A 23,971-nucleotide genomic window follows, 5' to 3' on the forward strand; every position below is an offset into this window, starting at 1 on the left:
TGAAGCGAAGAAGCCTGTGCATAAGACACTGTATCTACCACAGTGCCTTCCACACACACTTTTCATAGTAAATTCAGTCTTGTTAATATCGCATTAAAATGAACCTTTGAAGGCAAACATGAGCACATTGAGTAGCCCTAATCTTGTTCTGTTTGCTTTCTATTTTCTCCCCATGTCTAGAAGTTCATTTACATGGCCCTGGCATTTCTATTTTGTGATTAGAAAATCACAGTAGCCAGACATGATGGCTCACTTCTGTAATCCCTGCACTTTAAGAGCCTGAGGCAAGAGAATCACTTGAGGCCAGGAGTTTGAGACCATCCTGGGCAACACAGTAAGAACTCATCTCTATGAAAAAATTTTTTAAAAAATTGGCTGGATGTTGTGGTTCATGCGTGTAATCCCAACTCCTCAGGGCCCTGAGTGGGAGGATCACTTGAGCCCAGGAGTCTGAGAACAGCCTGGCAACATTGTGAAACATCTTCTCCACAAAACCCACAAAAATTAGCTGGCTGTGGTGGTGCATGCCTGTAATCACAAACTACTCTGGAGGCTGAGGTGGAAGGATCACTTAAGCCCAGGAGACGCAAGATCATGCCACTGCACTCCAGCCTGGTGACAGACCAAGACCCTATCTCTCTCAATCAATCAGTCAATCAATCAATCAATCAGTCACATAAGTGAATAAAATGAAACTCATGGTCAGTATAATGTCAGCTCCATGGGGGTACTTTTTTTCCCTCTTGTTTTTGTTCTCTGCTTTGTTCTCAGTGCTGAAAAGAATGCCTGGCACATAGTTGGCACTCAATAAAGGCTTGTTTCACAAATAATCGAAAGGTCTCAGCATTAGAGAAGCAGCTTGAGGTCAGGTTTCTTTGGCTTCCATGTCTTTGTCTTCTTTCTTTTCTCCTTTCCTTTTCCTTTCCCTTTCCTTTCCTGCTTTTCTTTTCTTTTCTTTTTTTGAGACAGAGTCTCTTTCTGTCACCAGGCTGGAGTGTAGTGGTGCAATCTCAGCTCACTGCAACCTCTGCCTCCTGGGTTCAAGTGATTCTCCTGCCTCAGCCTCCCAAGTAGCTGGGATTACAGGCATGCACCATCATGCGCAGCTAATTGTTATAATTTTAGTAGATGGGGTTTCACCATGTTGGCCAGGATGGTCTCTATCTCTTGACCTAGTGATCCATCTGTATCAGCTTTCCAAAGTGCTGGGATTACAGGAGTGAGCCACTGCGCCTGGCCTGTTTTTTTCTGCTGTATCATTGTCTCAGGTACAGGGGAGTAGAAAATAAATTCTCACAGGCAGACACATACACATAATTTTATGAATTTGTGTGTGTGAGCCTTTTTATCTATATAACTTTTTTTAGCATAAAACATTTGTATTAAATTTTATTTTTTTAAAAGCAGTTTTAAGTTCATAGCAAAATTGAATGGAAGGTCAGAGATTTCCCATATACCCTCTGCCCCCACACTCCCCTGTAATGAATGTCCCCCAGAGTGGAATTGTAATTGTTATAGCTGATGAACCTACATTAACACTAGGCCATAGTTTACATTAGGGTTCACTTTTTATTTTTGAGATGGAGTCTCACTCTTTTTTTTTTTTTTTTGAGATGGAGTTTCATTCTGTTGCCCAGGCTGGAGTGCAGTGGTGCAATCTTGGCTCACTGTAACCTCTGCCTCCTGAGTTCAAGCAATTCTCCTGCCTCAGCCTCCTGAATAGCTGGGATTACAGGTGCACGCCACCATGCCCAGCTAATTTTTTTTTTTTTTTTTGTATTTTTAGTAGAGACAGGGTTTCGCCATGTTGGCCAGGCTAGTCTCAAACTATGGACCTCAAGTGATCCACCTGCCTCAGCCTCCCAAAGTGTTGGGATTACGGGTGTGAACCATCATTCTCGGCCGTTACGGTTCACTCTTTATGTTGTATATTCTATAGTTTTGGACAAATGTATGATGACATGTATCTACCACTTTAATATCATACAGAGTAGTCTCGCGGCCCTAAAAAATCCTCTTTGCTCTATGAATCCCTTCCTCTCTCCTAACCTCTGGCAACCAGGATCTTTTTTACTGTCTCTCTAGTTTTGCCTTTTCCAGCATGTCATATAGAATGTAGCCTTTATAGATCTTAGTAATATGCATTTAAGATTCCTCTATGTCTTTTCATGGCTTGATAGCTCATTTCCTTTTAGGGCTGAACAACACTCCATCGTCGGATGTAGCACAGTTTGGTCATCCATTCATTTACTGGACGACATCTTGGTTGTTTCTAAATTCTGGCAGTTATGAGTAAAGCTACTATAGACATCTATATGCAGGTTTTTGTGTAAACGTTAAGTTTTCAACTCCTTTGGGTAAAATACCAAGGAATTATGTGGTATTTCATATGGATTATATGGTAAGAGTCTGTTTCGTTTTGTAAGAAACTGTCAAGCTTTTCCAGTGTGGTGCTACCAGTTTGCATTTCTACCAGCAATGAATGAAATTTCCTATTCCTCCACATCCTCATCAGCAATTGGTGTTTTCAGCGTTTTTGGATATTGGTCATTCTGATACATGTATAGTAGTGTCTCATCATGTGTGATCTTTTTCTTTCCTTTGGTTTATTTTGTTAGGAATTATTGTGAGAGATGCAATTACCAAAGCAAACTGTAAAAACATCTTATAAGTTCTTACAAATATGTTGATTTTTGTTCATGCTGCTAAGTAAGTGTGTTTTGTTGCTGGTCATGCAAAACATGGTCCAGTTTTACTGCTACCTTGCCAGCGCTGTTTAAAAAAATTCTTTACTAATGTCATGTGGGAGTACATCGCTACCTCAAGATTTTAATTTACTTCTAGTTCATTATTTGCTTATGGATCTTTTATGAATGTTCTATTTAGCAAGATATCATGTTTGTTTTGAAGCTTGGTGCTTCTACCTCCTAAACAATGAATGTTTTTCAGGTCCCAAACCAGTTGTCTTCCTGCAACATGGCTTGCTGGCGGATTCTAGTAACTGGGTCACAAACCTTGCCAACAGCAGCCTGGGCTTCATTCTTGCTGATGCTGGTTTTGATGTGTGGATGGGCAACAGCAGAGGAAATACCTGGTCTCGGAAACATAAGACACTCTCAGTTTCTCAGGATGAATTCTGGGCTTTCAGGTATATTTGAATTGATAATGGCATGGCTGTATTTCCTTAGTGCTCTTAAAGCAGACACACAGGATTCCAGCAGACGAGGCAGATGGGTGGGTAACTTTGAAGTTGTATGAGAGGGGAAGCTGGTGTCTTTTGAAAGTTTTTAAATGTTGCTAGGAATTTAATGACTAGCAGTAAAGTAAATTATAAGTAAATGATTACTTTAAGATTTAGATTTAGTTAGGAATTCTTACGTTATTTTGGCATTTCTGGTGGTGTGGGAGCTGCTGGGTAAATGCGGTTCCATAACTTTCCTCCTTTCTCCATAAATATGCACTCCAGATGTTCACTTTTCTTCTTTCCAGAAATTATCCTTTCCTCTCTCTTACTTCTGGCTCTACCAATTAATTGCTGTACAACATTGGATATATTACATAAGCCCCCTGTGTCTTGGTTTCCTCATTTGTTAAAATGGGGCATAATAAACACCTACCTCATAAGGTCACTGGGGGCTTAAAAGAGAGGATGCAGGAAGGAACCTCTACAGAGCCTGGCACATTGTAGGAGCTTGCTAGGTGTTGGCTCTTCTCCTGACAGTGGCAGCAGGCACACACACATGCCCATATGCACACCTGGATTTTGGTCTATGTTTTGGTTTCAGGTATTAGAGAAAGTCAGCAGCACAATAGCAGCCTCTGGGCTTGCTTCCCATTTGTAAAACCAGAGGCCACTCTAAGGACCTGAAACACAAGAATGAGAGCTTTTACCAAAAGGCATATACAAAAATAGATTTATTGTCACATTATTTGTAACAGCAGAAAACAGGAAACTACCCAAATGCATGTCAGCAGTGAATGGATAAAGTGTTATATATTTATATAGTAGAATAAGAATGAACAACCTACAATTATATGCAGCAAAAAATGGATGAAACCAGATACAGAAGAATACACACTGTATAATTCTACTTACAGAAATATTTAAAATGGCTACAACTAATTTATGGTGTGCAAAATGAGCACAATAGTTACCTTTGGGAGATACAATTGTAAGAGCGCCCAAGAGGGCTTCTGCAGCCCTTCTGATATTGTTTCCTGGACTCATTGCTGGTTTTCACAGCTGTGTTTGTGATAACTCATTAAACTGCATACTCAGTATGTGTGTGCTATTCTATTGCATGTACTATTTCAATGAAAGAGTTCTTTTCTTGGATTACAGTTATGATGAGATGGCAAAATATGACCTACCAGCTTCTATTAGCTTCATTCTGAATAAAACTGGCCAAGAACAAGTGTATTATGTGGGTCATTCTCAAGGCACCACCATAGGTATGTATGTAAATAAGATCAGAAGTCGATATAAAGTCTTCATTACAGAGTTTGTACTTACAAGTGAAATATAAAAAGATGTTATTTCAAATACAGTTTATTTTAAAACGCCAAACAGAAATAATGAATAGGATAAGGAATTTTGGTAACATTTAGTCTTCTCTGAAAATTAATGGTATATAGTTTTCTCGAAATTGAAATTAATGTAAGCCACAATATATTACATGTTTTCCTAGATAAAGCAAGATGGGGATGTGAGACGGTAGAAAACAAGTAGTTTCTAAATTCAGAGGCATTTTAAAAGAAAACAAAAAAAAAATGTACTGCCTTCTGAAGTTAAGTGGAATTTAACTAACTGCAGGTACAAGTTACATTTGGTTTACAAACAATTTTGAAAAGTTATGTGCATTTTAATTTATGCTGATTATTAAGTAATGTGTGTTCACTGTAGAAAAACAGAAAATTTAGCAAAGTTAAAGAAAATAAAAATTGCCCATAATTATAGTAAGCAAGAGTTTCTACTTGTGCCCTTTGCTCCACTGCTCACTAAAGTGACATTCTGGGGCCAAGTGGCAAGAAGTCAGAGAAGGTTGTATTAGTCTGTTTTCACAGTGCTAATACAGATATACATGAGACTGGGCAATTTATAAAGAAAAAGAAGTTTAATGAACTCACAGTTTAATGGATGGTGAGCTAGGGAGGCCTCACAATCATGGTGGAAGATCAAGGGATGTCTTACATGATGGCAGACAAGAGAGAATGAGAGCCAAGTGAAAAGGGGTTTCCCCTTATAAAACCATCAAATCTCACGAGACTCATTCACTACCCCAAGAACAGCATGGGGGAAACTGCCTCCATGATTCAATTATCCTCCATCAGTTTCCTCCCACAACACATGGGAATTATGGGAACTACAATTAAAGATGAGATTTGGGTGGGGACACAGCCAAACCATATCAAGGGTTAAAAAATATTTTAAAGCTAGAGGATTCTAACTATGAGTTCCTTTGAAATCATTGGTGGTTTATTTGAACGTGGTGTCTGGGAATTGTCCTTTGGGGGAGGGGCATGGTGGGGCTAAAAGTGATGGGGTGAGGCTCTTGGAAATACACTCTGTGATTTAAATTGGAAACGGAACTGGAAAGATTTTCTGGTTCTCCCAGCCTGGATTTCTTTCAGCATTTATCTAGGTCGAGATTTGGAACTAGCATTTACAAATGCTTGATTTACTAGTTTAATCAAATTTAGTGTTAGGGCACACGGAAGTTCAGAGGGCTCCATGTCAAGTGTTTTGCCTCTTGCCGGTGGTGTTGCTTGCGTGGTCTCAGGCCACTGCGAGAGGACACCACGGGTGATGGCCTTTGTCTGTTCTGAGAAAAGGAAATCCCAGAAAATGGAATTCCTGCTTTCTTCCCTTTGTTCTCACAGGTTTTATAGCATTTTCACAGATACCTGAGCTGGCCAAAAGGATTAAAATGTTTTTTGCCCTGGCTCCTGTGGCTTCCGTGGACTTCTGTACTAGCCCACTGGCCAAATTAGGACGTTTTCCAGATCTTCTCATTAAGGTACTTGGACCCCTCCTATCCCTCTCCTCTCCCCACAGATTCCTCCTCAGATTGGAAGGACTGGCCAGTGGAGGGAGAAGCTGTGCCTTCCTCCCTGCATTTTGATATCAGTGGAACAATGGGCTTTTCTTCTTCCATTTACCCCTCCTTCCAGACCCAGGGGTGGCCTGGGATGCCTGTCATTCCCTGCACACTGGTGCCACGTGTACTCATGGTTAGCATTGTCAGTACAGCTCTGCCTACCTCATAGGGACAGCAAGGGGGGTCTGGGAGAAAATTGTTTAAGCATTGGTGGAGTTGCCCTTTATCCCATGAGGTGAGCCTATGCACAGAGGAGGTAGGAGGAGATGGGAGACAGGAAATGTGCTTTTCCCAAAAGCCCATCCCTAGCTACACTGAGGGAGATCTAACAACACCATCATTACCGTATTTTATAATATGGCTCCAAAACACAGCCAGTAGCTTCATCAGAGGTCTGCCCTAAAGCTTTGAGACCCCAAGTTCTGTTCAAGGAGGAAATAGATTTCATGAAAAAGAGTTTCAAGCCAGCTAAGTCCAGATGGTCTGTTATGCATACATTATATATGTCTTTTATGAAATATATGTTTACACACACACATGAAATCCTATATAGAAATATATACTTGAAATCAGGTGTGATGTCTCTCATGGGCCATTTAGAAGATTTTAACAGGAAAGATGGCCTCTCTGATCTCAAAACCTGACTTCACATAATAGGAGATTTACTGCACCAGGGACCAGAGCATGCAGATAAGATGTAGCCCCTCTGACTAAGTTTATTTTTGATGCTCTGGGTAATGGAAGCATGAATTTTCATTATGAACAGTTCAGAGATTACAAATAAAGTACTCTTGAACTATCAAGACTTCTCCTACTTTTCTCAGAATTAAACACAGCACTCATTTTGGGATCTTTTCCTAAAGATCTTGTATGTGAATTTATATACATACAGATGCACTAAAAGAAATATATTGTTTTGCTTGTTAGCAACACCCTGATTTCTGCCTTCATCTTCACATGCCATTCTCCCTGTGTGCATGTCTGTCACTGTGCCCAAATTTCCCCTTTCTGTAGGGACAGCCATCATATTGCATTAGGGCCCACCCTAATGACCTCATTTTAACTTGATTCCTCCGTAAGGAGCCTATCTCCAAATATGGCAATTCTGAGATACTGTGGGTTCGGGGTTCTTTATATTTTTTAAGGGAGATACAATTCAACTTCTAAAACTGCCTTTATAGGCATTTGGGTTGTTTATTTCTGTTTGTCCTTCTAGAGGATAGACATGAGCAAGAGTGTAAATTATAAGGGGGCAGGTTTGGCTTCAATATAAGGAAGATCTTTCTCCTCTTTCCATTGCACAAGTATGTGAAGATCTTCCTTTAGAGTGTAGAGATTGCCCGGCAAATACTTGCACACAGGTTCACCGACCATTGATTAGGAACAGTGTAGGCCAGGGGTTGGCAAACTTTTCAGTCAGTAAATGAAAGGGCCAGTCAGTAAATATATTTGACTTTGTGGGCCATTGGTTTCTTGTAAAAACACCACTCTGCCATTATAACATGAAAGCAGTCAGAAACAATGTGTACAGATGAGTATAGTAGTGTTCCAATAAAACTTTATTTATAAAAATAGGCAGTGCTATGGGGAGGGGGAATGGGGAGTTGTTGTTCAATGAGTACTGAGTTTCAGTTTAGGAAGATGGAAAAGTTCTGAAGATAGTGGCAATGGTTGCACAACTGTGTGAGTGTACTTAGTACCACTAAACTGAACTCTTCTAAATCAGCAGTCCTCAACCATTCTGGCACCAGGGACCAGTTTCATAGAAGACAGTTTTTTCATGGATGGTGTGATGGATGGTTTGGGGATGAAACTGTTCTACCTAGGATCATCAAGCATTAGATTTTCATAAGCAGCTTGCAACCTGGATCCTTCGCATGTGCAGTTTGTAGGGTTTGTGCTCCGATGAGAATCTAATGCCACTGCTGATTTGACAGGAGGTAGAGCTCAGGTGGTAAGGCTAACTTGCCAGCCACTCACGTCCTGCTCTGTGGCCTGATTCCTAACAGGCCATGACTGGAATTGGTCCACGGTCTGGGAGTTGAGGATCCCTGTTTCAAATGATTAAAATGGTAAATGTTATATTATGTATGTTCTACCACAATAAAAATGTTTTTTGTTTGTTCGTCTTGTTTTTAAACTTAATGAGGTGAGGGTCTTACCATGTTGCCCAGGCTGGTCTCAAACTCCTGGGCTCAGGGAGTCCTCCTGCCTTGGTCTCCCAAAGTGCTGGGATTACAGGCATGAGACACCATGCCTGGCCAATAAAAAAAATTTAAAAACAAAAATCAAGGAGTGGACTGGATTTGGCTTGCTGGCCAGTGGCATTGAATTAGATGGACACACATCTGGCAGACATTGCTGATCAATCACAGCTTTGACCGTTTCTTAGAAGTAACCACCCATCCATCAGAGTCAGGTGAAAACTACTTGGGATGGCCCTGGGATAGGGGATCATTAAGGCCCTTTCCCATTGCAGAAGTCTGCTGTAAACTTATTTTATTTTCTGCCTCCTTCTCTTCATTTGGAGAATTTACATACACCTCTGCAGTGTGTGATTTTGCCTTAGTAAACTTTTGCAAAAGCATCCTGGTTTGAATGTCCACTGGCTGCCAGTCTCTCCCGAGACTGTGGAGACACTGGCTGTTTGTCTCTGCTTCTGAGGTGAGTCATGGAGACCTGTGCACCAGAAGGACATGCTGAGATATTCTTGGGTTTCTTTTTATTTTGTAGGACTTATTTGGAGACAAAGAATTTCTTCCCCAGAGTGCATTTTTGAAGTGGCTGGGTACCCATGTTTGCACTCATGTCATACTGAAGGAGCTCTGTGGAAATCTCTTTTTTCTTCTGTGTGGATTTAATGAGAGAAATTTAAATATGGTATGCCTGTTTATAGTAAGATTTGATTTTCTTTTATCTGTAAATATGCTTATTTGTGTTGAATGATGTGGGAGAGGCAGGATTGACCTCATCAGAACTCTAAAGGGTCTTTCCTTTGAGAGGCACAAGAATGAACTTTGGCCAATGCCAGGAATACAGTACCACCTGCTGCTATCCTCAGGCTGGTGGCCGTCACCTTCCTGTGTTGTGTTTAGATGGAGACTATTGAATGAGGAGATCTGTCACAATTTAAGTTGTAATATTTATATTCATTCTAGTGATTTGTTTCTTTTAGAAATTAAAGTAAGTGGTAGACATAAAGATGGGAACAATAGACACTGGGGACTCCAAAAGGAAGGAGGGAGAGGGACAAGGGCTGGAAAACTTCCTGTTGAGTACCATAGCCAATATTGAGTACTATGGTGATGGGATCAGTAGAAGCCCACATCTCAGCATCATGCAGTCTACCCTGGTAACAAGCCTGCACGTGTATTTCCTGAATCTAAAATACACAAATTAAAAAAATTACTCTAAGTATTTAAATTTGGAATGGTCATTTACATACACATATGTGTATACTTGCACACACACACACACACACACACACACACTTGTGTCTGTGTATGTATAAAAATTTTATAAAATTTAAACCCATTTTATTTTATAAAATGTAAACCCTTAGCCAATACTATGCTGGTGTTTCTAAATATATTTGTTAGTTTGTCATGTAGCATTTTAAAAACAGGTGTTAAAATCCTAGAATAAAGGCCCTAAGGAATTTAAGTGCCATTTTTCTTTCGCCTGATAATTGTTATATGAAATTTGGGAAATTCAGGAAAGCATGAAGAAGAAAAGGAACATGCCCTGTAAAGACCACCCATACAGTCCCATGCTTACCATATTGTTGCACCTCCTTCACATTGTACTCTGAGTGTGGTTGTATGTATTTTTACATGACAGATTTTTAAGCAAATAATTTTCTTCTACCTTTGATCTCATAAACTTGAGATTGTGGCTCTAGTTTTTAGTGATTTGAAGGGCAAAACACAATGTTTATTATCAATGCCACCTTAATGCTGTTTTCTTCATTTCAATGTATTTATTTTGCAGTCTCGAGTGGATGTGTATACAACCCATTCTCCTGCTGGAACTTCTGTGCAAAACATGTTACACTGGAGCCAGGTAGGCATGCCAGGAGTGCAGCTGGGCTTAGGTAAATCAACATCAGAAACGTCTGGGCATGTAAACCCTTCCCAGATAGAAAGACCGTCTGCTTACAAATCTGATCTGGTTTTCTTCCCCAGAGTCTCGGGCTTTGTCATCACACTTGTGTTGCTTTTGATAGCCTTGGTGGGACACACTGTATTATGCATGGGTTCACAGACAGCTACGGGGTTGACCTCTTTCTTTTTCCTCCTCTCCCTTCTTCAAGTCTCAGGTTTACATATTCTCTCCCTTTCCTTCTCTCCCTCTTTCTTTTCCTCCTCCTGTTTCCTCCCCTCCATCTGTTTCTCACTGAGTCCTAGATTTATTTTATTTCTGTGTTGCTTCACAAAGAGTGATTTTAAAGCAGTTTTGGAGATAGAAACCACTGTTTCAACATGAGCCCAGAACACAATGTGCTTGAAACATCAGTGGATAAACTGGAGCTAAACCAATCACAGATGTGAATGGGGGCCCCTGACTATTGAAATACAGTTTTGATTATTTTATGACATAAATAAGGCATGTTCATTCTAGAAAATTTAGTAACTACATCTAGGACAAAAATCTCCTAAAGTGAAAATAAAATCACTCTATAACCCTAGATGGAGAGGAAATGCACATCTATAGATATTGAATGTCTCTACATTCTATTCTATACCTCTTTTCAAAAAGATGCTGTTAAAGACATGGATAGCAGTAGTAGATGTAGAAATAGATGGATTTTTCTCCTGCTTACTGTTTTACAGCTTGCTTTTCTTTTTTCACCTGACAGTATGACCGGAACTTCTTTCCACCTCAGGACATAATTTTGTGCAATTTCTTTTTTTAACTAAGTTCATTTTAAATATGAAACAACTCACCATTTAAGCCCTAAACCAAGATACTGTAAGTGTCTTGAATAGTAATTTCCAAACACCTGGCAGTCACTGCTTGCAGAAGAATCACTGAATTGCTCTAGAAAGTACGCCCTTAATGAAACGTTGCTTTAAAAAGGTAAAAGGAGTTGGGATTCTAGTGGAACTCTTGGATTGGCTACCATCCAGACTTCTAAAAACAAAGACTCCTGTGTCCCAATCATTTGGACTAGAGAATCTATACTTTTATTATTATTATTAATATTATTAATTTATTTTTGAGACTGACTCCTGCTCTGTCACTCAGGCTGGAGTGCAGTGCAGCAGCATGATCTCGGCTCACTGAAACTTCTGCCTCCCGAGTTCAAGCAATTCTCTGCCTCAGCTTCCCGAATAGCTGGGATTATAGGCACCCGCCACCATGCACAGCTAATTTTTGTATTTTTAGTAGAGATCGGGTTTCACCATCTTGGCCAGGTTGATCTTGAACTCCTGACCTCATGATCTGCCCCCCTCAGCTTCCCAAAGTGCTGGATTACAGGAATGAGCCACTGTGCCTCACCACTTTTATTATTATTTTAAAAATTTTATTGAGGTATAAGTGACATACAATATTTAAAGTGGACAATTTGATATATTTCAGTGTTGGTATACACCTGTGAAACCATCACCATAATCAACACAGTGAATATATCATCACCCTAAAAGGTCCCTGCTGCTCCTTTATGACACCTCCTCCTACCCCTCTCGTCCATCCCACTGATCTGCTTCCTGTCACTGTAGCTTAGTTTACATTTTCTAGAGCTTGTATGAGAACAGCTATGCAGTTTATACTTGTTTTTGTCTGGCTTCTTCCACTCAGCATAATTGTTTTGTGATTTACCCATGTTGTGTATGTCAGTGGTTCATTCCTTTTTATTTTTGAGGATTTGTATTCTTAAAAAATCTGCCTAGTAGATTCTTCTGCCCCACCAGGTTTGGGAGTCACTGATCGGGACATCCTGATACTTTCATCTCCTTCTTCAGTTGCCCCAGGAACTCCAACAGTGTTATAGTTCTCCTCTCCCTGGGGCTCATCTCTAAGGAACTAGGAAGAGCCTGGCCTCAGGTGCCTGGCCCTTTACAGGAACTAGAAGGCTGAGAGTGTCAGTTCCTCAGGGGCAGAGTTTGCTGTGGCCTAGAAGAGGGGCATCTGGAATGCAAATAGTTCATGACATGCTAGACAGCACACACTTACCACTTATGGAATGCCCAAAACCTTCAAAAGTTCTCAAATTCATAAATATTGAGGATTTTTGGTTCTTGGTTCAGATCTCTGCTTGTTTCCTTGGTCACATTTATGCTGATAGTCACTTGTTTTCTTCATATACGCTGTCACTAGAATTCCCCTACATTTTTGAGGATGCCTGGAGCCTCTTACCTAATGCACATTTTCCCGAAAGGCCCAATGTCTGTCACCTTAGCAGTTTTGGCACCCCCAGAGATGATGGAGGGTGACTGAGCCGGCTGGAGACAGGTGCTGAGCTTTCCTACCAGTTTAGTGACCGCCAGCAGCCCATGCACAGTATACCCCAGGCCTCAGCAAAGTACAAATGGCCACCAGACCTGGGACTTCAGATGCCCTTGGGATGTTGAAACCAAGGCTGCCCTGGGACAACTCCATTTTATATTACAGACCTGCGTTGCTTCACCCTTCTGTGTCTTGGGCCTCCTCTTGGCATGGGGTTTGCAGTAGAGCCAGTGGATTGGCTGTCATCTAGGCTACTGCTCTTGTTCCAGCCCACTTACCCAGAAGCTAGCCAGGGTCAAAGGCTGCAGGGTGAGGGCCAGAGCACTGCTCTCTGCCCCATTTGTGACCTGGTGACTTTAGATTATAACTACACTGGAATATACCTCTAGAATATTTGCAAAGCCCAGATTTGCTGTAGAAAGCAGCCTGGCCCTTTGCTCTTCTGACCACTAAACCATCTTTTGTCAATAAAATGGTTGCTCTGTGCAGCGTTTTGTATGATCTTCCCTTTGGCTCTCCTTCCTCTGGGCTATTGGCCAGGGGCTGCCACTGGTACAGGCTGCAGGCTCCAAGAGGCAGCCCAGGAAAAGGCTTCTGTGGAAGGTGGGCAAGTCTCGATGCCGGGCAAGTCTCGATGCCGGGCAGGTCTGGATGCTGGGCAGGCTGAGGCTAGAATTCGGGTGTGGCATTTGAGGGCTCTTATGGTATGAGTTTGGGGTTGACCTTAAAGGCCATTTTATTTACATACATTCAGAAGTTGACTTTTTGTTTAAATAATGCATATTAACTTGTTAATAAATGTCATACCTCATTCTTTAGTGGGCTTTTAAATTTAGTGTGCTTATCTTCCATTCCCCTTATAAACCTGATGAATTTTGAAGCTCCCCAGAGTCGACTTGATATTATTGCTCACTTTCTTACTGGCCCTGCCCAGAGTCCAGGTACTCACGCCTGTTTGAGGAAAGCCATCCCAACATATCTTTCCAGTGTTGTTCTGAACTACCTAAGGTGCTATTAAAAATACAGATTCTTAGATTCTTGGGCCTGAGCCCTGTGGAGACTCTGAATTCCCAGGGCTGTGATCCTGAGATCTATGTTTGAATAAGTACCTTAGATGATTTTGATGTGCTCTTTTTTTTTTTTTTTTTTTTTTTAAAGGAAAAAACATACTTTTGGAAGACTTCTAAAGAACACCATATAAAAGATATTCAGGATAACTTTTGCTATATATGTAATATGTTTTATGAAATTTTAGAAAATATGTGAGTGAAAGAAAAATGACTGTTTAGCACCCAGCAATAGTCACTATTAATATTTTGGTATAATCTTATAATTTTATAATATAATCATTTCCATGACAAAAGTCAGATCATACTACATCTGCTTTTAAGTAAATTTTCATTTAATGAAATACCATTATATTTGCTAGATACAAGCTAAGCTGATGTATTAGAAACCCCAAAATACAGCTGCTAAATAAAGAGTTTCTTTCTTATAATAAAGTTCAGAGAGCAGAGCCCCAGATTGATGATAGAGGGGATTGTGGCTGCTTTCTGTGAGGTCATGTAGGGACCCAGTTCCCTGGCTGCAGCTGGGTCACCTCCATGTCTCTTCCAACCCACAGGAAGGCAGGAGAGAGGTAGCTCAGGGCAAGTGGCTTTGTGTGAAGGAGATAACTCAGAAGTGAGCAGTATGGTCATAGCCTGCCTGCTTGCAGGAAGATGAGGATGTGGTTTCTATCCTGGCAGCCGTGTGCTTAGGGAAAGCTTTAGGAATTCTGTTACTGAAAGGAAGAGGCAAGAATGGGCATGAGGGACAGTCTCTGCCATAATTAAAAATGCCTTTCCAGGACTTTTCATAAAGGGCAGTATTCTGATGCTTGAATTTTATTATCATTTTGTTTTTTGCAATGATAGTTGTTTTGCAGTCATATATCATCTGTCGTTATATGTGAGAGTATTTTCTTAGGGTGATACATTCATAGTAGTAGACTTAGTAGTGAGACAGTAGGTATAGCTTTAAGACTTCTGATACATATTGTACTCTAGAAAAGTTGAACCTGTTTGCATTTTTATTACCATTCAAGATCTAAATATAATTTTTAAAGTGTCACTTTAAAACCATTTACCCTAATACTATAAGCATTTCCTCCTGATCATTATCTACATACTCTCTGTGACATGATTATCACAGAAATATAACCTTGATGCATATCAGTTTCATTTTCTTTTTCCATTTAATATTATTTATGAGATTATTTGTAAGCCATTTTCTGTTTCTGTTTTATCATACTATTATAACAGCGGCATACTCCTCGTGTATACTGATATATTTAGTCAAATATCTATTATTGGGCTTTAGCTTATTTCCATATTTTTGTTATATAAGTCATTGTAACACTTTTCTTTTGAAATACCCTTTCAAGTGGATAGCTTGAAATCCTAAGTGAGTCTGAGCACAAAGTCAAATTTAGAAGTTCAGTCTGAGCTATAGGCAAGTTTCACCTTTGTTTTCCATGCTCATGCTGGTGCTTTATATGAATTCTGAAGGATGTGTCACAAAGTGATGAACTGCTGTCTGTGTTCAGTGGCAGAATAGTTTGCATCAATATATTTTCACTGACAAAGATGGGGAACAGATGCATTAACAGGTGCTGTGAATCCAAATTTTGTATTGCTTGTTAAATATACCACAGGTATTTAATATCTGTCATTTGCAATGGCAAAAGCAGATGCCAAACATTTCTCCTGTAGTATATCATCTTACTCTGTCTTTTATTACATCAAACAGAATTTTATGCAGTTGGTAAGAAAAGACTTCACATAAACGCAATTTTGACAAAAAAAAAGTGGATATTTCTTTTCGCCAGGCGCCACCTTGTGGCCAAAAAATACCATTTTCAATTCATTTGGCTTGCCAGTTTTGGGTTTAATTCTTGACGTACATTTAATTTGAGAGTGTAGAGGAAATATGGATTTGCATTATTTCGAATTTAAAAAATAAGTGACTTTTTGCTAACATTTTTATATTATACGATTTTAAATATAAATAAATGTAAATTTCAATTTCATGGCTCTAATATCCCTAACTAGTTAGAATTAGCCGACATGCAGTTCTACTTGGTGATTGTACTGGTACCAGTACTCAAGAAAAAGTGTTTAATCGATACAGTCATTAAAATTTGACTAAGTAATATAACTAGACCAGTAGAATGGGTAAATAGAAAATGTTATACAGTTGTCCCTCAAGTATCTTTGTGGACTGGCTCCAGGCACTTCCCTCCAAACCAAAATTTAGAGATAGATACTCAAGTCCCTTATATAAAATGGGGTAGTATTTGCATATAGCCTACGAACATCCTTTCATATGCTTTAAATTTTATCTAGATGACTTACTTATGAAGCCCAGTACAATGTAAATGCTAGGTAAGTAGGTGTTATACTGTACTTTAAAATTAGTATTTTTTATTGTTTTATTGTTATCTTTTATTGTTTTTTCCAAATATTTTCAATCTGTAAAATATCACTTGGTTGAATCCACAGATGCAAAACTATATATGGAGGGCCAATTGTATAATTATTTTCTCTCTATATATATATGTATCCATCTCTCTATAAAATATAAATATGTATGTATATATGTATCTATCTACATATCTATATTTCCCAAGTAAAATCACTAACTCTTTGAAAAAGTTTAGGATGCAAATTTCAATAGAAAATGCCAGCATAAAGTTCCCCTAGCAGGAGCCACTGTTGATCTAGTATAATCCACAGCTTACGTGTATAGCTGCTTTCTTGTATCAGGTAGTAGCTGCTTAAAAATCTTACAATGAGAAATTGAGTCATCCAGTAAAGTAGAACAAAACCATGCCATTTTATTTAAAATAATGCCTTGGAAATAAAGAGTAACTCTGGCTATTGCTGTAAAGTTGGTTTTGAGGTCATGGCTGGCTCCAGCAACCTACCTATGCTGTTATCTCTAACTTCGATGTCAGATAACTTTTTTTCCAAATTATTATCTTTTAGGCTGTTAAATTCCAAAAGTTTCAAGCCTTTGACTGGGGAAGCAGTGCCAAGAATTATTTTCATTACAACCAGGTAAACTTTTCAGTTTTTTGATTAAAGGGCACCCTGAAAACTCATCAAGAAAGACAGTCTGGCCTATCAGGATTCTGGCCAGGCTCAGCTGCTGTGGGAAATGTTTGGGGGAGTTCACTATTGTTTGTTTTCCATCAGTCCATTCAGAACAACCCAAGCTTTGTAGCTGATATTGTGGACTGGGCCTCCTCTCTTTGTCTTTTCCCCAGTTCTAAATAAGAGTCTTCACTGTTATGCATTATTCAGAGTGATTGCAAACACAGCCTGTAGAATCAGACAGTCCTAGGTCTGTTATCTGGTAGCTGTGGGGCCCTAGCCAAATGATGTTGCTTAAGCTTCTTCTTCCCTGTATAAATGAAATTAGCATTTATAAGCACACTAAATGTGCTGAAGTGTGAGATACTTTGCTCTGTTTTTATTTATTTATTTATTTATTTATTTATTTTTAATTCCCAGGACATCTCTGTGACATAGCATGATTATCTTTCACTTAAAGATGAGGACAGTAAGGCTTGGAGAATTTCTGTGACTTGTCTTACACTCAAATGGAGGAAGTAAGAGGGCATGACTCCAAACTCTTTCTAACCATTGGGTTCTATTGCTTTGCATCTACTACCTATGGAGTACAATGCCTTCTTTGCCACGGATTAAACACTAATTTTGGTGCCCAGCCTACAGCAGCAGCTCCACAGCTGTGGCAATTATAATGAGGATTCTTTCATTTGGGGTTAGATTTTTTTTTTTTTTTTTTTTTTTTGGTGCTGGTAATGGTAACTTGAAAAGATACTCAAAGGGATTTAAAAAATTTACTCTGGGTTGGTGCAGAGGATGATCCAAGATGGTCAAATAGGAATAGCTCTGGATTGCAGTTCCCAGCAAAAATGCAGAGGGTGAGTGATTACCACATTTCCAAACAAATTTCTACTGCCCACAGACCAGGAGATTCCTGGGCGGAAAAGTGCCACAAGTCTGCAGCATGGCTGTTTCAGTCGGCTCGGTGGGTATCCTCACAAAAACTCACACAAATCCAGGTGCCATTTCAACTGGTGACTGGAACATCTGGGAGACAGAGCCGCCCATTCAACTGAAAGAAAGGGGGTTGAAACAGGGAGCTAGGTGATCTGGCTCAGTGGGCCCCACCCCCACAAAGACCAGCAATCTGAAATGCTCCAGATTGAGAGATTCACAGCAAGCACAGCTGGACCCAGGATGGTCCACTCTGTTGGGGGAAGGGTGTCTGCCATTACTGAGACAGTCTGCCATTACCAAGGCAGTCCGCCATTACCGAGGCAGTCCTCCATTACTGAGTCAGACTGCCATTACCGAGGCAGTCCTCCATTACTGAGTCAGACTGCCATTACTGAGGCAGTTCTAACTATACCTCTATAAACAAAACTGCAAGGAAGTTCACACAGCAGCTGGGCAGAGCCCATGGCAGCTCAGCAATGCCTCGGCTGGCAGACTGTGACCAGGCTATCCCCTCACTGGGCAGGGCATCTCTGAAAAAAGGCAACAGCACACCAGGAACTTATAAATAAAGCCCCAACTTCCTGGGACAGAGCACCTGGGAAAAAAAGATGGTTATGAGTTTCACTGCAGCAAACTTAAACATATTTGCCCGGCAGCTCTGAACGGAACAATGGAGCCCACAACTCAGCACTTGAGCCCCTATAAGGGACAGACTGTCTCCTCAAGCAGCTCCCTGACCCCCGTATATTCAAAGAGACACTTCATAAAAGAGAGCTCAGGCTGACATCTGGTAGGTATCCTTCTGGGACAAAGATAACAGAAGAAGAAACTGGCAGCAACCCTTACTGTTCTGCAGCCACTGCAGGTGATCCCCAGGCAAGCAGAGTCTGGAGTGGACCTCTAGCAGTCCTATAGCAGAGGGGCCTGACTGTCAGAAGGAAAACTAAAAAACAGAAATAACTTCATCGTCAACAAAAAGGACATCTACTCAGAGACCCCATCGGAAAGTCACCAACTACAAAACCACAGGTAGATAAATCCACAAAAATGGGAAGAAACCAGTGTAAAAAGGTTGAAAACACCCAAAACCAGAATGCCTCTCCTCCTCCAAGGGATTAGAACTCCTCACCAGCAAGGAAACAAGGCTGGATAGAGAATGAGTCTGATGAATTGACAGAAACAGGCTTCAGAAGGTGGGTAATAACAAATTTCTCTGAGCTAAAAGAACATGTTCTAATGCAATGCAAAAAAACTAAGAACCTTAAAAAAAGGTTTGACAAAATGCTAAAGAGAATAAACAGCTTAGAGAGGAATATAAAGGAATTGATGGAGCTGAAAAACACAACACGAGAACTTCGTGAAGCATACACAAGTTTCAATAGCTGAATCGACCAAGCAGAAAAAAGGATATCAGAGTTTGAAGATCAACTCAATGAACAAAACCAGAAGGCAAGATCAGAGAAAAAAGAGTAAAAAGAAATGAACAAAGCCTCCAAGAAATATGGGATTATGTGAAAAGACCTAATCTACGTTTGATAGGTGTACCTGAATGTGATGGAGAGAATGAATCCAAGCTGGAAAACTCTTCAGGATACTATCCAGGAGAACTTCCCCAGCCTAGCAAGGCAGGCCAATATTCATGTTCAGAAAATACAGAGAACACCACAAAGATATTCCTCAAGAAGAGCAACCCCAAGGCACATAATCATCAGATTCACCAGGGTTGAATGAAGGAAAAAATGCTAAGGGTAGCCAGAGAGAAAAGTCAGGTTACCTACAAAGAGAAGCCCCTCAGACTTATAGCAGATCTCTTGACAGAAACCCTGACAGCCAGAAGAGAGTGGGGGCCAATATTCAACATCCTTAAAGAAAAGAACTTTCAACCTAGAATTTCATATCCAGCCAAACTAAGCTTCATAAGCGAAGGAGAAATAAAATCCTTTATGAACAAGCAACTGCTCAGAGATTTCATCACCACCAGGCCTGCCTTATAAGAGCTCCTGAAAGAAGCACTAAACATAGACAGGAACAACCAGTACCAGCCATTCTGAAAATGTACCAAATGGTAAAGAGCATTGACACAATGAAGAAACTTCATCAAGTAATGGGCAGAACAACCAGCTAGCATCAAAATCACAGGACCAAATTCACACATAGCAATGTTAACCTTAAATGTAAATGGACTAAATGCCTCTATCAAAAGACACAGACTGGCAAATTGGATTAAAAAGTCAAAACCCACTGGTGTGCTGTATTCAGGAATCCCATCTCACATGCAAGGACCCAAATAGGCTCAAAATAAAGGGATGGAGGAAGATCTACCAAGCAAATGGAAAGCAAAAAAAAAGCAGGAGCTGCAATCCTAGTCTCTGATTAAATAGACTTTAAACCAACAAAGATCAAAAGAGACAAAGAAGGGCATTATATAATGGTAAAAGGATCAATGCAACAAGCAGAGCTAACGTTCCTAAATATATACATACCCAATACAGGAGCACCCAGGTATATAAAGCAAGTTCTTAAAGACCTACAAAGAGACTTAGATTCCCACACAATAAGAGTGGGAGACTTTAACACTCCACTGTCAACATTAGACAGATCAACAAGACAGAAAATTAACAAGGATATCCAGGACTTGAACTTAGACCTGAACCAAGCAAACCTAATAGACATTTACAGAACTCTCCACCCCAAATACACAGAGTATACATTCTTCTCAGCACCACATCACACCTACTCTAAAATCGACCACATAATTGGAAGTAAATCACTCCTCAGCAAATGCAAAATAATGGCAATCATAACAAACAGTCTCTCAGACCACAGTTCAATCAAATTAGAACTCAGGATTAAGAAACTAACTCAGAATGGCACAACTTCATGGAAACTGAACAACTGGCTTTTGAATGTTGACTGGATAAACAATGAAATGAAGGCAGAAATAAAGATGTTCTTTGAAACTAATGAGAATGAAGACACAACGTACCAGAATCTCTGGGACACATTTAAAGCAGTGTCTAGAAGAAAATTTATAGCAATAAATGCCCACATGAGAAGCAAGGAAAGATAAAAAATCAATACCTTATCTTCAAAATTGAAAGAGCTAGAGGAGCAAGATCAAAAAAACTCGAAAGCTAGCAGAAGAAAAGAAATTACTAAGATCAGAGCAGAACTGAAGGAGACTGAGACACAAAAACCCTTCAAAAAAAAATCAATAACTTCAGGATCTGTTTTTTTTGAAAAGATTAACAAAATAGACAGACTGCTAGCCAGATTAATAAAAAAGAAAAGAAAGAATAATCAAATAGATGCAATAAAAAAAATGATAAAGGGGATATCACCACAGATTCTACAGAAATACAAACCACCGTCAGAGATTACTACAAACAACTCTATGCACATAAACCAGTAAACCTGGAAGAAATGGATAAATTCCTGGACACTTGCACCCTCCCAAGCCTAAACCAGGAAGAAGTCAAAACCCTGAATAGACCAATAACAAGGGCTGAAGTTGAGGCAGCAATTAATAGCTTACCAACCAAAAAAAAGCCAAGGTCCAGATGGGTTCACAGCCGAATTCTACCAGACATACAAACAGGAGCTAATACCACTTCTTCTGAAACTATTCCAAACAATAAAAAAGATGGAATCCTTCCCAAATCATTTTATGAGACCAACATCATCTTGATACCAAAACCTGGCAGAGACTCAACAAGAAAAGAAAACCTCAGGCCAATATCCATGGTGAATATAGATGGAAAAATCTTCAAAAAAATACTGGCAAACCAACTGCAACAGCACATCAAAAAGCATATCCATCACGATCAAGTAGGCTTCATCCTGGGGATTCAAGGCTGGATCAATATACCCAAGGTCCCATCTGTCTATTTTGGCTTTTGTTGCCAATGCTTTTGGTGTTTTGGTCATGAAGTCCTTGACTACGCCTATGTCCTGAATGGTTTTGCCTAGATTTTCTTCTAGGGTTTTTATGGTGTTAGGACTTATGTTTAAGTCTTTAATCCATCTGGAGTTAATTTTAGTGTAAGGTGTCAGGAAGGGTTCCAGTTTCTGCTTTCTGCACATGGCTAGCCTGTTTTCCCAACATACTGGCAAGCCGATTGCAACAGCACATCAAAAAGCTTATCCACCATGATCAAGTAGGATTCATCCCGGGGATGCAAGGCTGGTTCAACATATGCAAGTCTATAAATGTAATTCACCACATAAACAGAACCAAACACAAAACCCACATGATTATCTCAATAGATGCAGAGAAGGCCTTTGACAAAATTCAGCAGCCCTTTATGCTAAAAACTCTCAATAAACTAGGTATCAATGAAATGTATCTCAAAATAATAAAAGCTATTTATGACAACCCCACAGCCAATATCATACTAAATGGGCAAAAACTGGAAGCATTCCTTTTCAAATCTAGCACTAGACAAGGATGCTAGATGCCCTCTCTCACCAGTCTTATTCAATATACTATTGGAAGTTCTAGCCAGAGCAATCAGGCAAGAAAAAGAAATAAAGGGTATTCAATTAGGAAAGGAGGAAGTCAAATTGTCTCTATTTGCAGACAATATGATAGTATATTTAGAAGACCCCATCATCTCAGCCCAAAATCTCCTAAAACTGATAAGCAACTTCAGCAAAGTCTCAGGAAACAAAATCAATGTGCAGAAATCACAAGCATTCCTATACACCAATAACAGACTTAAAGAGAGCCAAATCAAGAACAAACTGCCATCACAATTGCTATAAAGAGAATAAAATACTTAGGAATACAACTAACAAAGGATGTAAAGGACCTCTTCAAGGAGAACTACAAACCAATGCTCAAGGAAATAAGAGAGGACACAAACAGATAGAAAAACATTCCATACTCATGGTAAGGAAGAATCAATATTGTAAAAATGGCCATACTTCCCAAAGTAACGTATGGATTCAATGTTATCCGCAACAAGCTACCTATGACCCTCTTCACAGAACTGGAAAAAATCACGTTAAACTTCATATGGAATCAAAAGGGAGCCTGCACAGCCAAGTCAATTCTAAGCAAAAAGAACAAAGCTGCAGGCATTATGCTACCTGACTTCAAACTATACTACAAGCCTACAGTAACCCAAACAGCATGGTATTGGTACCAAAACAGAGATACAGACCAATGGTACAGAACCGAGGTCTCAGAGGCAACGCAACCTATCTACAACCATCTGATCTTTGACAAACCTGACAAAAACAAGCAATGGGGAAAGAATTCCCTGTTTAATAAATGGTGTTGGGAAAACTGGCTAGCCATGTGCAGAGAGCAGAAACCCAACCCTTTCCTGATACCTTACACTAAAATTAACTCCAGATGGATTAAAAACTTAAACATAAGACCTCACACCGTAAAAACCCTAGAAGAAAACCTAGGCAAAAACATTCAGGACATAGGTATAGGCAAGGACTTCATGACTAAACCACCAAAAGCATTGACAACAAAAGCCAAAATAGACAAATGGGATCTAATTAAACTCCAGAGCTTCTGCACAGCAAAAGAAACACTCATTAGAGTGAACTGGCAACCAACAGAATGGGAAAACATTTTTGCAATCTACCCATCTGACAAAGGGCTAATATACAGAATCTACAAAGAGCTAAAACATATTTAGGAGAAAAAAGCAAACCCATTCAAAAGTGGGCAAAGGAGACAAACAGACACTTTTCAAAAGAAGACATATGTGAGGCCAACAAACATATGAAAAAATGTTCATCATCACTGGCCATTAGAGAAATGCAAATCAAAACTACATTGAGATACCGTTTCATGCCAGTTAGAATGGCGATCATTAAAAAATCTGGAGACAACAGATGCTGGAGAGGATGTGGAAAAATAGGAACACTTTTACACTGTTGGTGGGAGTGTAAATTAGTTCAATCATTGTGGAAGACAATGTGGTGATTCCTCAAGGACCTAGAAATAGAAATTCCATTTGACCCAGCAATCCCATTACTGGGTATATACCCAGAGGATTATAAATTGTTCTATTATAAAGTCACATGCACACGCATGTTCATTGCAGCACTGTTTACAATAGCAAAGACTTGGAACCAACCCAAATGCCCATCGATGATAGACTGGACAGGGAAAATGTGGCACATATACACCATGGAATACTATGCAGCCATCAAAAACGATGAGTTTGTGTCCTTTGTAGGGACATGGATGAACCTGGAAACCATCATTCTCAGCAAACTGTCACAAGAACAGAAAATCAAACATCACATGTTCTCACTCATAGGCGAGTGTTGAACAATGAGAACACATGGACACAGGGAGGGGAGCATCACAAACTGAGATCTGTTGGG

General features: G+C 39.8%; 1 protein-coding gene and 1 long non-coding RNA gene across 2 annotated transcripts in view; both read left to right on the forward strand.

The window, feature by feature from the left end:
- The window catches only part of LIPA (lipase A, lysosomal acid type), a 46,194-nt gene that overhangs the window by 20,438 nt on the left and 1,785 nt on the right, over positions 1–23,971 (forward strand). Inside the window, exons 4-9 of the mRNA XM_032245588.1 lie at positions 2,950–3,148; positions 4,343–4,452; positions 5,881–6,017; positions 8,832–8,978; positions 10,089–10,160; positions 16,577–16,648. Of these exons, the coding sequence (XP_032101479.1) occupies positions 2,950–3,148; positions 4,343–4,452; positions 5,881–6,017; positions 8,832–8,978; positions 10,089–10,160; positions 16,577–16,648 (737 nt within the window). The remainder of the gene's footprint in view (positions 1–2,949; positions 3,149–4,342; positions 4,453–5,880; positions 6,018–8,831; positions 8,979–10,088; positions 10,161–16,576; positions 16,649–23,971) is intronic.
- On the forward strand, positions 11,521–15,929 carry LOC116528365. The gene is made up of 2 exons (XR_004259000.1): positions 11,521–13,159; positions 13,194–15,929. It is a non-coding gene; the product is annotated as an uncharacterized LOC116528365 (long non-coding RNA).

This window comes from Sapajus apella, unplaced genomic scaffold (genome assembly GCF_009761245.1).
Source record: "Sapajus apella isolate SASKATOON/1434 unplaced genomic scaffold, GSC_monkey_1.0 scaffold58, whole genome shotgun sequence".
In the NCBI taxonomy this organism is placed as follows: domain Eukaryota; kingdom Metazoa; phylum Chordata; class Mammalia; order Primates; family Cebidae; genus Sapajus; species Sapajus apella.